This window comes from Chlorocebus sabaeus, chromosome 12, assembly GCF_047675955.1.
Source record: "Chlorocebus sabaeus isolate Y175 chromosome 12, mChlSab1.0.hap1, whole genome shotgun sequence".
NCBI classification, from domain to species: Eukaryota; Metazoa; Chordata; class Mammalia; order Primates; family Cercopithecidae; genus Chlorocebus; species Chlorocebus sabaeus.
The window spans coordinates 595,001-612,254 of record NC_132915.1 but is presented as its reverse complement, the minus strand read 5'-3'; the positions used below and the strand labels follow the sequence as shown (position 1 = coordinate 612,254).

Here is a 17,254-nt window from a genome sequence, read left to right as displayed (position 1 = left end):
TGATGTTTTTAACAGTAATAAGATGTACAGGACACACATGGTTTCTAAAGCCCTTTTATATTCTGTCTTATTTGATTCTGTGTAAGCTAAGTTGGTAGATATGTGTTCAATTCCATCACAGTCAAAAGGGTACTGACAGAGAGTCACTTTTGAAGTAAAAAGAAATAAATTATTCAATAACAATTTCTAGGAAGTTCTACATTGGCACATCTTCTACTAACTAACTTGGTCCGTTTTTAAGAAAAAATAAAACCTTTGCGTCGTTCTCCCTCGGGATGCCTAGGATTTTGGATGAGAGCGGATTGGCTCACTGTGAGTGGGGCGTGGCGGGCCCCTGCTTCCCTCCCTGCCGTCTTGTCACAGGTGCCGTCTGCCTGGCAGTCCAGTCCAGTGCTCATGCCGGTGCCTCCAGAGCCCCTTCCTCGCTGGTGCCTGCCGAGGCATTGGTGTGTGTGGCATCCTGGGAAGGGGGTTTTAGTTTCATGAATGATACGTACCTCTTGTTTTCCTGGGTTTTATGAGCTTTAATCCCTTGACGGCCTGTTGGGGGGCTTGAGAGACACACTGTGAACTGTGTTAGAAAGCATGATTCTTATACGATTGGATTGAAATGAGCAGTATCTGTGTATTTGCCTTACTTAAAAAGGCACGATCAGCTGGTCGCGTGTGCCCGCATCGTGTGCTGGGCCTGGCGTCGCTGCCTCTGTGGCCGTCCTTGAGGTAAAGAACATGGGTGCAAAGAGCAAGCGTGTTCCCACCCGGGATGTGTCCTGCCTGTGAGAAGGCCTGTCCCACTCATGGCCAAGCCACCCTCTCCACCAGCAGCCAGAGTTCATCTCCTTTTGCCAACTGAATTGGATCACAACAAAATAAACAAAAAAATATGTTTAGATGCCCTTAAGAATCAGGCAAGGCACGATGATGACTAGAGAAAAAAAAAAAAAGAACCAGGCAAGGTTCATACCCTTTAATGTGGTTCCACTGCTAGGAATTCCCCTAGGGACCAGAGGTCCATGCAAAGGCCTATGTGTAAGAATATATGCAGCGCAGCACTGTTCATAAACACAACAATGGGAAATGGCCGAGACTTTCAATAATAAGGCTACTGGCCAAATAAATTGTGGTATATCCTAACCGTGGAATAGCATTCTGTTTTACACCATGCAAAATCATGCTCTTGGCCGGGTGCGGTGGTTCACGCCTGTAATCCCAGCACTTTGGGAGGCCGAGGCAGCCGGATCACTTGAATCCATGGGTTTGAGACCAGCCTGGGCAAATAGACCCCTGTCTCTCCAAAAAATGATGAGCCAGGTGTGGTGGTGTGCGCCTGTAGTCCCAGCTAGGGAGGCTGCGGTGGAAGGATCGCTTGAGCCCAGGAGGTGGAGGCTGCAGTGAGCAGAAACTGCACCACTGCATTCCAGCCTGGGTGACAGGGCAAGGCTCTGTCTCAGGGAAAAAAAAAAGGTCTTGAAGAACATGTTTTATAGATTTAGTGAACTGAACTGCTTACAGTACATTATCGAGAGAGAAATGAAGGATACAAAGCATTATGTGTAGGGAATGGTGTGGTCTCAGTGCATAGAAAAAAGACAAGTATATAAACTGAATTATTAACAGCGAGTTTTTTTGGATGGTAGAGCTGTAGATCATTTTAATGGTTTTTCTTTTTCTCTTTACAAATTTTCCATAGTAAGCATATATGAGCTTTTACAATGCAGGATAAAAAAGTACTTTAAAAAGAAAGCTTCTGTCTTTCTCCTGAAAAACTTGGGACGTGTGTGAAGTTGCTGGTGTCCAAGCGGAAGCCCATGGGCACGGCGGACTCTGCAGGGAAGGACAGTCTGGGACAGGCAGACAGGAAGACCCGTCTTAGGGATTATTGGACAAGGGCGGAAAGTCAATTGTGGGTCAAGAGAAAAAAGATATAAAGGCATAGCCTCCTCAACCCCGGCATTTTTGCAGACCCAGTTAGATGGCAGAATGGCCTTGGGCTCCCGTAGACACCATCAGACCCTGGCAGACTGGGCCGGCTGTGGGGCGAGGTGGGGAGAACGCGGCCACTCCCCGTGGAAGAACCCGATGGTGCAGTTTCTCACGGTCTCGTATTGTGGTCAGAGGAGCTCACACAACACGCCCAGTGTACTGGAGTTTATGACAGACCTCATTGAATGAGGCCTTGACTTCCAGGAAAAAAAAACGCCTCACACAAAATCCATAAAATCGGTCATGGGAATTCTCAGAATAGGCCTAAGTATTCTTTCAGAAGTGATGGAACATAGCTGTTCATGAGTTCCATGTGGCATTTGGAGCTCTGGGCTTTCAGTTTTTGCTTTGTTTTCCAAGTCACGACTGGGTGTACCATTCTTGTGGCAAGCAGAAACATCTCAGCATGGAATAAGTTTTTTTTATGCAGAAACAACCTGCAGACTTACAATTACCATTATTATGTGGGTTCCACAGACTTGTGACCTCTGCTTGAGCATTAAACACGTACGAACAGATTGTTCCAGCGTCTAAAAACAAATGCATTCTTGTGTGTGCATGCATGTGTATGGCCGTGCCTGTGTGTGCATGCATGTGTATGGCCGTTCTTGTGTGTGCATGCACGTGTATGGCTGTTCTTGCGTGTGCATGCACGTGTATGGCCGTGCCTGTGTGTGTGCATGCATGTGTATGGCCGTTCTTGTGTGTGCATGCACGTGTATGGCTGTTCTTGCGTGTGCATGCACGTGTATGGCCGTGCCTGTGTGTGTGCCCCCCCGGCCCCCCACCCGGATCCCCAGTATAGCCAGAAGCAAAGCAAGCCTGCATCCGTATGGGAACGCTGGCTCGGCGGAGGTCTCACTGCATGGGGCTTTAATTGATTTGTGGCTGTGATAGGCGAGTCTTCAAGGAGGCTTTTGTTCTTTTTCCCCACAATATAAAAATCTGACTACATTCCGTTGAGGACTTTTCTCTGTTTCCTTTTATACAAAAAAAGGTCAGTTCCTGGCACGGTGCCCTGACTGCTTGGTGAACAAGACGAAAGAAAGGCAAGAAATGTCCATTCTGCCCCTTTGGGTTTGTGTGGCATCGAGTGTAAACTCGGCCGCTGCGAAGCGACCTCTCTCGGGGGCCTGTCCTTGCCCCTTTCTGGGGGTTGCTTCAAAGCAAATAAATAAATCCTAGAAGCATGTCTGTCCTGCCTCTTCCTAACCTCTCCCCTGTGCAATGCTACTGCCCAGGTCCAGGTGAAGGCCGTGCTAGGCCACCTCCTGGCGATGTCCAGAAGCAGCAGCCTCTCAGCCCGGGACCTGCAGACAGCAGCAGGACAGGGCACAGAAACAGACCCCAGAGCTCCTGCACAACAGCTGATCAGGCACCTTCTCCTCAACTTCATGCTCTGGGCTCCTGGATGCCACACGATCGCCCGGGATGTCATCACCCTGGTAAGTCTCCCTGGGGTCCAGCATCCTAGTACTCATTTCTGCTGCAGGTGAGAGGTGGGTTCCCTGTCCGAGGGTGTGGCCTCTGCAGTGTGTGTGTACCAGGCTGCCCAACACAGATAGATGGTCAAGGAGGTTGACAGCTGGGATGGCCCCAGAGCCTGCCCCCTCCAGCACCTTTGTGTCACAGACGAGAAAACAGAGGCCCAGAGAAGGGAGATGCCATCTCCTGGGCCCACGGCTTGCTGCCAGAGCCCGCAGTAGAAACCAGGTCTCCTGTCCCCCTGTGTATATTTCTTTCCATCGCAGTGTGCTGCTCTCCTCCTCCTCATGGAAAGAAATATGGCCACAATGAGAATGTGCTCACAAAGCAACCACAATGCTATTCACTGCAACAGTGCAAAGAATGGTGTTAATTTTTAAAAAATGGTTTATTATAAAGAAATCCTTCCTGAAGCTCACTTGACTTAAGGAGTAAAGAATGGTCCAAGTCAAAGGTGAGCACTCTTCGTGACGTTAGATTTGGCAGTGATTTCTTGGATGTGATACCGAAGACACAGCAATGAAAAAAAGGATAAATTGGACTTGATGAAAATTAAAAGCTTTTGTGCATCAAAGGATACTATCAAGAAAGTACAAACAGTTCACAGAATGGGAGAAAAATATTTGGAAAGAATATATGTGATTGGAGTTTAGTACTCAGAATACATAAATAATTCTTGTGACTCAACAACAAAAAGGTAATCTGGTTCGAAAATGGGCGAAGGACTTGAACAGACACTTGTCCAAAGAAGACGCACCAGTGGCCAGTAGGCACGTGAGAAGATGCTCACAGAAAGGGCACGAGTGGTCAGGGAAGGCGAAGTGCAGCCAGATGCATCGGGATGGCTGTCAGCAAGGAGAGAAAAGAGACGCCCCTGAGGGTGCACAGGAACCAGAATACTCACATGCTTCGGGTGGGGACGTTAACATCGTGCAGCTGCTGTGGAGAAGAATGGCGCGGCTCCTCAAACAGCCAAACTCAGAATTACCATAGATCTAGGTGGTTCTCCTAGATCTACACCCAAGAGCCGAAAGCAGGGGCTGGACGGCCCTCTGGCCCTGTGCTCAGGGCGGCACTATCAGCAGCCAGCAGGCAGAGATGGCCCAAATGCCCGTAGACAAGCAGTGCACCGTGCGGTCTGTGCCCACAGTAGAGTACTCTTTGGCCTGAAGATGGAGCGTCTGACAGTGCTGCAACCTGGAGGAACCTTGAAGACACTGTGCTATTGAAATAAGCCAGAGACGAGGATATTGCATGAGTCCACTTAGGTGAGGTACCTGGAAGAGTCAAGTCCAGGAAGAGGAAGTACCAGAGTTCCCCAGGGCGGAGGGTGGGGAGTCAGTGTGGGGATGATGGAAAGGGGCGGAGACGGCCGGTGCTGATGGCCATGCGACACTGTCAACAACTGCATGCCACCAAATTACAAAAGTGGGTAAAATAGAACATTTTACGTATATTTTACCACAATTTAAAAACATACTCATCTCAGAAAAAGCACCAGCATGCTGGCTCTGGGAGTTTTATTTTTTATTTGTACTTTTGTTGACATATACATGCAGAAGATACACAGCTTGATGAATTTCACAAACCAACACCTGTGCAGCCAGCAACCAACTCAAGAGAGGAATATTACCAGTCCCCAGAGGCCTCTCCTGCTCCCGTCCAGGCCGGGCCCGACTGGAATGTGAGTGTCCAGGTGCAGAAAGTCCCCGTAACAAATGACCTACCTGCCAAGAACCAGGGCCAGGAGTTTGTCTCTATCCTGGTAGGACAGTCCTGTGGAGCAGGCCCAGGCTGGGCCTCCCAGGTTCTGATGTCTCAGCTGAGACGGATCCGAGAGCCTGAGGCAGCTCAAGGCTGAAGACGACTGGCTGCCATATGCCAGGTGCCACCTCTTCGGGCCTGGCCCAGCAGTGAGAATGCTTTCGAGAATCTCGTGTGTACTCTTATAAAATGCACACCTGCGACAATGCAGCCCAACCTAACGGGCTTTATGCTGAGCGAAATAAGGTAGACGCAAGAGACAAATGGCGCCCTCAGCTGTGGGTGGGATCTAAAGAGTGGAACTCGAAGAAACAGTGGGAAGGTGCTTATGGGGGACTGGGGGAGGGGCAGTGGGAGATGGTCAGCCCTGCCCTGTGGCAAGGACGGTTCCGGCTCAGGCACTTCCTCCCCCCACCCTGTGGCCCGTGTGAGTGGAGAAGCTGCCCATGGCCTGGGCCTGGCAGCGGGGGTTAGCATGGGAGTTGGGTGGCTCCAGCCCTGCCCACAGGGTGAGAGAAAATCACCCAGAGAGAGCACCCCAAAGACACCCACGTCTCTGCTTCAGTTAGCCTGACACCACGTTTCCATCTATTCTGAGGAAACTTTCAGTCCACGTTCAAAGCAGATCGCCCTCAAGACTGGCCCCAGAGACACTGCTGGGAGTAAGCAGCTGGCTGCTGTGAGGCTCGGCCTGCGCCCTGTGCTGGGCAGCCCATCCTGACAGTGGTTCAGTCCTGCCGGCTGATCCACACGGGAACCCACAGGAGCGCGGAGGGCCCCAGTGCCGGGCCATCACACCCCCCACGTCAGTTCCGCTGCAGAGAAGACACGCACAGCAGTCATTCCCGGAGCAGACGCCAGTGTGGCGCTCGTGCACTGGCTCTGTCCGGTGGGTGCTGGCCATCTGGGCGCCCGCCGTGGTGAAAGCGCCTCCCGCGTGCTATTCTTTCGGACGTTTTAAAACCGGTCTTTATTAACACATCAGTCTTCCTAATGAGAAGCCTTCGCTGTGGTGGCCGCTGGCAGGGAGGGTCTCCAGGGAACAGTCCCTCCCACCGCCCCCGCCTCTGCTGGCCTCTATCAGTTCCTCTGCCGACAGCACCTTGGAAAGGGCCAAGTCTGCTTGGCCCACGAGCAGGTGGTGGCCAGATGGTGGCTTTGGTGGGACGGCCTTTCCCTCCTGCAGCTTGGGTCTCTCTACCCTCAGGACCTAGCCCAAGCGCAGCCACCTCCCAGCTGGTCCCAGGCTCTGCCCTCTGTCTTGGCATCCAGATTTGGAGAGCAGTGCCAGCTCAGGGCAGGATGAGGCAGCCTGAGGCAAAGGCCGCCGTCTCTCTTAAAAGCCCTCGCGCCCTCTTGGAGACAGCTCGAACAAATGGCTCCATCTGACCTAAAGGACGCACAGGTCCTGCAGCTTCATCTGCCCACAGCCTGCCTCCTGCGTGGCCTCTGCTGTGAGTGCTGCACAGTGGGCTCTTCTCCAGGCACCTGGAGGTCCGCTCCCTGGCTGTCCCGGAATGTTCTCTGACCTTGGCCCTCCGATTTTGCCCAGAACTCCATCCACGAGGCCCTGCCCAGTGGCCCTGCGCTTCTCCTGCCTCTCTGGCTCTTGGCCTCTCGCCGGGCACTCCTCTGGCTTGCCCCAGCCGTCCACTCGCTCCCTCACCTATCCCTGCAGGAGGCCAGCATAGAGCAGAGGACCGCGTGGAGTCCAGCCCCAGGGCTCCACCTCCTGTCCTGGCCTGGATTCCCGCTTCTCCCTCTCCTGCCTCCTGCCGCTCGGCCACAGCAACAGCAGCAGAAGTTAGCAAGGCTCCGAGATGCAGAGTTCAATTCTGTAGTCGTTAAACTCAACATGAACTGAACCCACTCTTGGTGCACCAGCCAAGGCCAGCGGGGAGGCAGGTTCTCCAGGTGGCTGCAGGGCTGCGAATTTTCGCATGTGACTAGAGAACTGGGAGGGGCTCACCCAGGAGTGCTGGCGTGTAAGGAAGATGCAAGGTTGGATTTGTAATGACAACTCGGTCTTTCTTCAGATGTGGCCGAGTCCATCACCATGGGCCGTCCTCCCACTCAGCTGGGTCTGGGTGGTGGTTAACTCTGAAAGGGGTCAGCAGCAGGCGCACAGTGTGTCCTTGATGAAGGACGGGCTGCATCTGCCGAAGGCCATCAGCATCATGTGCCTGTCATTTCTGAGTAAAAACCAAGTGATGGCAATACAGACACCCAGGGACACACTGGCACGCACCAGGGCCACAGCTGGAACCCCCGTGCTGGCTGCACTGGCCCTGGCGGGCTGGCTGCAGGCCCTGGGTGCTACCAGTGGGGGCTGAGGAGAGCAAACGTCACCGTCTGCCCCACGTCGTTTACTCTCAGCTCTGCGTCCCCACGCTGCCGTTCACACAGTGTGCACGTGACAAGGCTCCCTTTACTGGTGGTCAGGAGGTGGAAGCCCAGTTCTGAAGGGTGTCCTGGGCTATCAGACCTGAGGCAGTAAAACCAGACTAGTGCTGGGAAAACCAAGGCAGTTGTTCACCCTCCCAGAACGTCCCAACCCTTCCAGAGGAAGCTGACCTTGGGCTGCTCTGGCTAATTAAACATTTGCAGGTTCTGTACAAACTGACACACACTAAATGAATGTATTGGTTACTCTCAAAAACTTAAGCCTTCTTAATACTGCTTGTGCTTAAAAAACCATAAATTCCCCAGACAGCTGAATTGTAAGATTCTCACCCTTCCCTTTTTTCTTAACTGAAGTTTTTAGGAAAATACTTACAGGCACCAACAAGTACGAATGCCTTGAGGCTGTGTCTCCTGCTCTCCTGCAAGAATCAGGTGTTAAAACCTTAGAGGCCTATTAAAAAGCAAGTAGGTCTGGTTATAGCCCAGCGATGCCAGACTCCTGGGCTGTTTGTGTGAAAACAGGTGGCATCTTCCAACTCTCATATTTGTGTGAGCCTTTTGCAGAAAGTCAAGCCACAGCATTGCTCATGTGCCTTTGTTCCCCGCAGCCACCATCCCACAACTTGTGACTGGCATTCTGAGAAGCACTTCTGATTGCAGCTCTTGTCTGTGGCCTTTATGAGTCTAATGCTGTTGGCAGCTGAGCTCAATGCGAGGAGGCTCGTTAGGAAGCGGCACCGTGCACTGTGCAGCCAGCCGTGGAGACAGACTTGCTGTGCCAATCACCTTGAAAACGAGCTCCCCGTGCTGTGCTTTGGAACTGATGGAAATGCTGCATGGGGCGTCTTTCAGGGACTGGGTGGTTATGGTCCGTCCCTGGACAAAGGGACAAATCTGGAAAGTATTTTAATTTGCCTTCTCTTCTGTCCCGATTGCAGATGGCGCACACTGCTGAGATAACTCACGAGATCATTGGCTTTCTTGACCAGACCTTGTACAGATGGGATCGTCTTGGCATTGAAAGCCCTAGATCAGGAAAACTGGCCCGAGAGCTCCTTAAAGAGCTGCGAACTCAAGTCTAGAAGGCACGCAGGCCGTGTGGGCGCCCGGCGTGAGGGATCAGGCTCGCCAGGGTCACAGGACAGATGATGACCTGTGGCCGCGCATTTGTGGAGTAAGTGCCCTCTTTGGGCCGTGAGAATGAGCCACACACGTCTTGGGAAGATCTGCTAGTATCTATTTTACAAAACGTAGAGCCAGGTCCCTCAGCCCAGACTCAGTCGGACATGTTCACCAATGACCTGAGTGAGCTTTCAGCCCTCCTGGTGCCCGCCCGGCCAGACCATCAGCTGGAGAATTACTAAAGCAAAGGCTTGGGTGGGAGAACAGGTTTCTAGTTTTTACCCAAGTCTAGATGCACATCTATTATTTAAAGATTCAAAGCCTTAGAACCAAGAATTTGGTGATGAACCACTGAAGAATTGAGAGAGAACTCAGCTCTTTTTAGACTCTCTTCAGGAGTCAGGGATCTGGGATACAGCCACGCTGTCGTGCTGTACAGAGAAATCTCCACGGGGAGTCAGAGTCCCTCAGGCTTCCCTTGTGTCTCCCTGGACCTGCCCGATAGACCACAGGAGCAGACAGAGCACACCCAAGCCTGCGTCTCCTGCACGCGCTTTCCACTCTATTTGCTAAGCGCTGACTCTGCCACCAAAGAGCTCCTGGGACATGAGGGGCCGGCAGGTGAAGGTGGAGGACGTGTTCCAGAAACATTCAAAGGCAGGATTCATATCAGTTAGTTCTCTTGTTAAACAGAGATGGGAATTGGAAATTCCTGATAAAGAATTGACCTGGCTGGGCGCAGTGGCTCACACCTGTGATCCTAGCACTTTGGGAGGCTGAGGCAGGGGGATTACTTCAGCCCAGGCACTCCAGACTGGCCTGGCCAACATGGTGAAACTCCATCTCTACTAAAAATACAAAAATTATTGGGGTGCAGTGGTGGGCGCCTATAATCCCAGCTATTCGGGAGGCTGAGGCATGAGGATCCCTTGAACCCGGGAGGCAGGAGTTGTAGTGAGCTGAGATGATGCCATTGCACTCCAGCCTGGGCAACAGAGTGAGACCCTGTCTTAAAAAAAAAAAGGCATTGTTGGTGTAATCTCAAGGTTAACGTTTATTTCATGTCAGTAGAGGATGCTTTTTCCTTTCAGAGATATTTTGGAATTGTATTGATTGTACATTCTTTTGTGCCTATTCTGTTTGTCAAGTGAGTCAAGACTTCTGTCCATTTTGATACACGTGTGTTAGTCTGAGTCTTGGCTCCGTTTTGAGGCATGAGCAAAGTTTCGCTGGATTAGAGGTTAACCTTTAGGGAAATTCCTTTTCTCGGTATGTGGCAATGCTAATAGAGCCACCTGAAGATCTGGAAAATTCCAAGAACTTTTCACCTGAGCTTTTCTTCTGAGAAATGCTGCAGTCAGAAGGGTGTGCTGGTAAAATATTTTGGTGGCAGCTGCCATCGTGATCATTGCTTTCATGGAACACGCTCTGTGCCATCATGATCCTCACCCTCATACAAAACAGACTTCGTCAGAGGTGTCGGGGTTGAAAAAGGAGCTGCCGTGCTTCACTGGAGTTGAGGGCCTCTCTCCTGTTCTGACTTTGAGCCAGAACTTGGGGCTGGCCGTGGAAGCTCTGACTCCACTGTGGACACGGTGGCAGCAGGGAGCCCCTAGAGGGAGGGTCACTGGGACCAGGCCTTCTGTCGTCGAGGGGATTCTGGGACAGTCCTCACCCTGTCCTGTGGTCCTGTTCACGGGGCTGGCTCTTCCCTCCTCCCCGGCCAGGCCTCTGACCATGCCCCTTCCGTCTTCTCCACCGGGGACTGGTGAAGCTAGGCGTCTGGAAGGCTTCCTGGCCTGGAGGCCCTAACCTCGGCCTGTCTGTAGAATCTCCCAGTTCCTTCACAGCTGCCGAGTCCTCTCGTGGTGAGTCCGCGGTGGAAGCGGCTTTCCGGGCAGCCAGGGGTTCCCGGATAGGACCGTCCCTCTGGGGATGTGGCACCGAAGTGCCTGCTGGCTTCATGTGGCCCTTTGCCCTTTCCCGGCCTGAGACACGCTCAAAGGTGGGGAGCCAGGGGAGCCACCCCTCGGCTGGTCCCTCCACCTCTGGGGCAGGTGGCAGCTGGGCAGGTGTGGGCAGGTGAGGGCCGCGGCTTCGCTCCTAAGCCCACCTCCTCCTCCTGTTGCCTTCGATTTTCGGCAAAGTCTGGGCAGGTGCCACCGGGAAGGAACGGCGTCCGAGATGCTGGGCAGGGGTGTGGTGCGGCCGAGGGGGCCTTGACATCGCTGGCGGGGCCTGGGCACAGGGGCAGCCGTGGGGAGGCAGGGATGCCAAGGCCTGGAGCCACCGTGGAAGGAACTGATCGAGGTCTGCAGAGGTGCCACAGGGCCCAGAATCTGATCTTACCCTGACCTTTTCTAGACTCTCCCTGATAGTTTTTGATGAAGCATGTTGGTAAAACCACTACCCTCAGAGAGAGCCAAAAATACAGATGAGGCGGAGCGCACCCCTCCAACCCGGCTGTTACTCACCTGGACTCCACAACATCTGTGGAATTCGTAAGCTCTTTAAAATCTGTAACTTGTTGTCTATTTTTTCATTCTAAATAAAACTTCAATTTGCACCTAACGTTGTGTCCATTAAATATTAACAATCTTTCTCTCAGGTAAAAGCTCCTCCGATGGCCCCAAACAGTGGAAGCTTCAGGCCTCGCAAAACCTACATGTGCCCGGAAAAGACCGAGGATGCTTAGCCTCTGGCCTGGAAACTTGCTACCAAATACCTAAAAACTAAGGGGCCTGTCACCACGGAGGACAGGGGAGGACGGGGGTAGGCATCCGGCAGGGCCTGCTAAAATCAGGTTACATGCGCTTCATGTTTTTTCTCTAAGCCAGGCTTGACCATAAGCCTCACTTGAATTGTCCTGTCCCTTCCCTGATCCCTGAAGCTGAAGGCCTCGTCCCACCAGCATAGCCCACCCACTCTTGCTCAGTCTGTTGGTTCACAGGCTGCTATCCCCTTGCCCTCCAGACCCACAGGTCCCTCTGGGATGCAGAAGTGACGCGGCCAAGGCAAGCAGCGCTGTGGCCACCCCCAGGACCCCTGCTTCAGTGGGGTTTCCGGCACTCCCTGTGCTTCCGGACGTGGGACACGGGGGCCCCTCCTGGGGTCAGGAGGGCGCCTGAGGGAGCCGACAGGAAATGCTACGGACACCCCTGAGGAGCCTCTCACTGGAGCAGCCATGGTTGGCGGGGTTTGTGGTTCGTCCTTCACCCTGTCCTGCCCGGTGTCTTAACTGGTGGGAAGGTGCTGGGATGGAAATGGGGCTAGTCCAGGGGATGGGAGGAAGCCGAGTTTTCTGTTGAAGTGGAGAAGTTTTGAACAGGGCCTTGACAGGGAAGCTGTAGAAGGAGGGACCTTGGTGAGCCTGGCAGAGTGAATCCACCCGAAACACAGGAAAGTCAACACCGAGCCTGGCCGTACGCTGCCCAGAGGACGGCGGATGTGCTGGAGGATTTGCACGGTGGCAGCAAATGGGAGGAATGCTCTCCTTATTCAACAAAGAATCCAAAATTGTTTTGCTTTCCAAGCTTCTCCCTCACCTTTTTCCTCCTTTCTTTCCAGCCCAGGACCACCTCCCCCAGCCCCGGGGGTCTGGTGCTAAAGTTCTTCCCTCTGCCAGACGTTGGGAAGTCCATAGATTTTGTCCAAAAATCCTAAGTCAGTCATTAATCATCACTAAGCCATTTTACAACCAAAACATGAAAATTAACGTACAGTAAGCATATAGTGTGTCTTGAAGCCTCCTCCTAAAATCCAGTTTCACAATTTTTTTATACCATGGGTCCAAATCACACCCCTCAAGCCCAAACTGGTAACAGAGCTCACAGCAAAGGCCTTCGCTCCCTCCCGCTCCTGTCATGGTGTCTTACTGCACTTGCTGTTCTCGGCAGGGAGTTTGTACACCCAGGACTTTTGGTTGAAAGCAACAGAAACATCCACTGAATGCTGAAAGTAAAGGGAACTGATGAAAAAGATGTTGGGCCGACGAGGCCTGGTGTGAGCAGCCAGCAGCAGTCCCAGCCTGGCTTCAGATGCTCTGGCAAGGCCAGTCCTGCTGCCCAGCCCTTCCGGACCCCACTCCAGCCAGGAGAAAGGCCCTCGTGCCCACTCCTTTCCACGCTCCCGCCCAGGTGCAGCAGATGAAGCAGCCTGGGTCAAAGGCCTGCCAGGGATGCTGGGAAAGCATCTGGCTTCAGCTTCTGTAACGTTCTTGGGTACCTTGGATACCACCAAAGGCATCATCCAACTACAAGAAGGGGCCGGACACTGGGCAGACGGAGACAATAAAAACGTCTCCAGTTGCATACAGCATGTATACTGCAGCCTGTGCAAGAGCATTTTAGAAGGTCGTGTCCCATGAAACAGCCCAGCAGCCAGCAGCAGAACAGGCAGAGGCGAGCCTTTTCAGAAAGATGTTTTGTAGGCGCCTAAATCTGGGTTTCTCAAATACAGCACCATGAACACTTGGGACCAGATGCCTCCCTGCTGTGGGGTGTCCTGTGCACTGCAGGGTGTTGGCAGCATCCTGGCCTCCACCACTAGGTGCCGATGCAGCCCTTCCAGCACTGGGGACAAAACTTCCTCCATTGCCCAGGCCCCTTCCAACCGAGGGCACTGCGGTACCTGCTGCTGCTCCCTCTGGAACGACATCCTGGACACAGACACTGACGGTTGTAGACACAGAATTAGAGAATAGACAACCTGATTCCAACGTTCATATGGACAGTAAACACTCGTGAACAGCCAGACCAGCTCTGAAAGTGAAGCAACATGAAGCGTGCCGTGCACTGACACAATCGGTGTGAGCTTCTTGTGAAGGGAAACGTGGGTGGGGCTGAAAGGGCCCCCACGGCTGCAGCCAGTGGCCAGCTCTCAGGCCTCCTGGGCCGACCTCCTCCCAGCTCCCATGTTCCTCCTCCTGTCCCCCTCCTGGTGCGCGCCCCCGGACTCCACCCAGAGGCTGGACTGTCCTGCCCACGGCTTCACGTGGCATCTCTGGGCAGAGAGGCCACACCTGCCACTGGACCGCCAGCCCGGAGAGCCCAACGCCTGCTGGGCATCCCCACTGGTGGTGTGAGGACCTCTCTGCTTACCACATCCCAGGCGGGCCCACCTGCCCCACCACGTCACACACCCACCGGCTCCCCATGTTGCCGATGGCCACTCCATCCTGCTGGGGACTCAGGGCGAGTTCTGAAGCCACTCTTGACCCCTCCCCTTCTCCCACCTCCACATCCAGCCCGTTGGGGAGCCAGGAAGCCGGCCCTGTCACTCCCCGCTGCTCACTGCCTAGGTTTCAGACATCATCTCCCGCCGAGTAAATCACGTGCACATGTACAGAATTTCGTATAAGATAAAGACGTTGCCATCAACGGGGAAAAGATGGTGTCGGGAGTAGAACTGTTACAGATAAGCTCCCCAGCCCTCTGCCTCTCTCCAGCTTCGGCATCTGGAGCAGGGCTCGTTCGGGATCTGTGTGCTCTGAGAAGCCTCTAGCAGTTCCCCTGCTTGGGAGAGGCAGGGAGGCTGCAGCCACTCTGGGTCGAGATGCTGTATTACTTAGATAAATAAGGATTTAGCTTATAAAATTGAAGCTTCCCTCCTCCCAAAATGCAGAAAGTGTTTTCTGATCTTTCATTTAGAACTTCTTGTTCCTCAGTGGTTTGCAGATGGTCACACCCTGTCCAGCCCCAGCCTCGCCCTCCCAGCACACCCACGCCCCTGCCCGCAGGCCACTGCTTCAGGGCAGACTCCCCAGCCCTGTGGAGGGAGGAAGGGAGTGGAGAGGATGCTGCTCCCGAGGTGGGGGCGGGACCCCAGGCTCCAGCGCATCCCTGTGGACTTCCACGCCTCCTTTCAGGCTGGGCCACGGGGACCCCCCACGCATCTCCCTTGGCTGTGTCTGCCACAGGGGAACCCTTTCCATGCCCAACGCAAAAGCAAGAAACCACAGGAGAAAAGGCTGGTAAAACTGGCCATACAGAAATTAAAAGCAACTAAACAAAGTATCTTAATACACATGGTAAACTAAGGAAAGAAGTATTTGCAGCACACGAAGAAAGCGCATTTCCTAACTTCTACACATCAGTAAGGAATCGGCTGCCAGCTCGAGACACACGGGCAGGGACACGCGCCACAGTGAACAGGACGGTGGGGCCTTTCCACGGCGCGGCAGAAGCCCGGGTGCTCCTGACCATCTCCACAGCAGCCTGGAACACTCAAGGCTGGTGCTCCCCGCGCTGGTCCCAGAGTGCAGAACAGGCAGAGGAAGGGACGGGAAACTGGTACCACCTTTTCGGAGGGCAGCTTGTCAAATATCCAAATTGATCAGAACCATAAGATAGGATGAAAAAAAATCAAAGTAAAAAATTCACCCTGGAGACCGTATGGTAGCCTAGAACTCTGATCTCTCCATTCTGCCTCTAGATGTTTACCCCAAAGAATGCAAAGTAACGGCTGAGGAAATCCTGGACGCCGTGTTCCCAGCAGTGCTCTCCTCCACAGCCAAGAGGCAGAGACGGCCGCATCCGCCAGCAGCCCAGCCAGTGCGGAAAGGAAACGCGGTCGGTGTGCACGGCAGGATGGTCCTCAGCCTTAGAAGGCAGAGATCCTGCACTTTTGGAGGCCCAGGCAGGCAGATCACAAGGTCAGGAGTTCAAGACCAGCCTGGCCAATATGGTAAAACCCCGTCTCTACTAAAAATACGAAAATTAGCCGGGCGTGGTGGTGCACACCTGTAGTCCCAGCTACTCGGGAGGCTGAGGCAGGAGAATTGCTTGAACCCGGGAGGTGGAGGCTGAAGTGAGCCGAGATCCGGCCACTGCACTCCAGCTTGGGCAGCAGAGCGAGACTCCGTCCCAAAAAAGAAAAAGAAAAAAAAAAGAGGCAGAGATCCTGAGCAAGCCACAGCATGGAAGAACCTGGAAGACTCCATGTGAAATGAAATGGGCCAGACATAAAAGGCAAAGATTTTATGGCCCCTCTCATATGAGCTCCCTAAACAGGCAAACCTCGGAGACAGGAAGCCGCATGGTGCCGCCAGGTCCCTATGAGTGTTGAACGGGCCCCGTTTCACGGGGGAAGATGGAGCACTGCCGCGGACGGTGGTGAGCTGCACGGCAACGAAGACACCGAGGCTGCAGAGCTGGGTTCTCACACGTGGTTATACTGGTCAGTCTTATGTGTATTCTGCTGGAATAAAAGCACTAAGATCGAAAAAGATTGTATATCCTTTCTCCAAGAAGCAGACGCCCAGTTCTCCCGACCCCACTCCCTCCACTGCAGACTGCAGGGATCCACACGAGCGCGCGTCTAAGGCTTCCACGCGGAGAAGCCGGCTGTGTGTGTGCACGATGCCACAGCACCAACTGGGCAACTCGGAGGTTCACGTAAAGACATAAACGAAAGAGGAAACGGAGGGGGAGGAAAGGGAGAGAAAGGAAGACACGGAGAGAAAGGAGAAGAGCAAGAAAGGAGAGAGAGAGAGAGAAACGAGAGAAAAAAAGGAAAAGCCTGTGTACCACAAGCGCACGCTCTTCCCCCCGAGGCTGGGCCTGCTGTCCGCTTCGTGCTCACTCACCCAACAAGTCAGCTAAGTTTACAGAGGAGGAGATGCAAACACAGAGGCCGAGTAACTTGCCCAAGGTTACACTGAGGCCGTCTAGCAGGGCTGGGACTTGAACGAAGCCCGCAGAAGGCTGGGTGTCACGGCCTCTCGAGTTACAGGGTGTCCATGCAATGCGGCCATCGACATAGAGAAGCGTCATGTACGTGCCAATCTAGACCCGTGTGCACTGTGCCACCCTCTGTGTATAAAGCAAGGCCTGCACACGCGCTTGCCAGTGCCAGGGTGGAGTCGGTAATCAACTTTGTTATAGTGACCTGGGGAAGAGACGAGGTGAAAAGGCAGAGAAAACTTACTTTTGGTTTACATATTACCTATATTTGTTTGCATGTGTGAGCTATGAGAAAAATAAGTTGTCATTATCAAGTATGCAAAGGAAGACTCCTGTCTGCCGTGAGAGAGGGCTGCTGTTAAACGCTGCCCTGAAGGGAAGGAGGCTGGGCACCATCTGCAGCTTTAAAAGGAGACAGCGCCATCTGCGATCCCTGCACCGTAGTCAGCGTGGTGGTGCTTTTGTTTCTTATTCACAGGACTTATGTTCTACCACTGGACAGAATTTTCTAGAAAAAATCCACTTTCTTTTTTGGGGAGCTCGGCTCTTAAGACGAGTCTGCCGACGCTCCCGGCCGAATAAAAAACCTCTTCCTTCTTTAATCCGGTGTCTGAGGAGTTTTGTCTGCGGCTCGTCCTGCTGCACTATGGCTGGACGCACGGGCCCTGACCTGTACCCTGATGACTTGGGCTTCTTGGGTGCCCCCAAGCTTGGTTATGGGCCAAGACCCAGCTTTCCAAACACCCATCCTCCACCTGCAGGGCCCTGTGCTCATCACGGCTTTCCTCCTGTACGCAAGGCCTCTGCCTCAGCTG

At 53.3% G+C, this 17,254-nt stretch overlaps 1 protein-coding gene across 14 annotated transcripts in view; it reads left to right on the top strand.

The window, feature by feature from the left end:
- FANCC (FA complementation group C) overlaps positions 1–11,328 on the top strand; it is a 325,195-nt gene extending 313,867 nt beyond the window's left edge. For all 14 annotated transcript variants that reach the window (XM_073021384.1, XM_007969912.3, XM_073021383.1 and 11 more), the window contains 2 exons: positions 3,225–3,428; positions 8,574–11,328. In XM_073021384.1, coding sequence (XP_072877485.1) covers positions 3,225–3,428; positions 8,574–8,717 — 348 coding nt within the window. In that variant the 3' untranslated portion in view covers positions 8,718–11,328. The remainder of the gene's footprint in view (positions 1–3,224; positions 3,429–8,573) is intronic.
- The last annotated feature ends 5,926 nt before the right edge of the window (positions 11,329–17,254 follow it).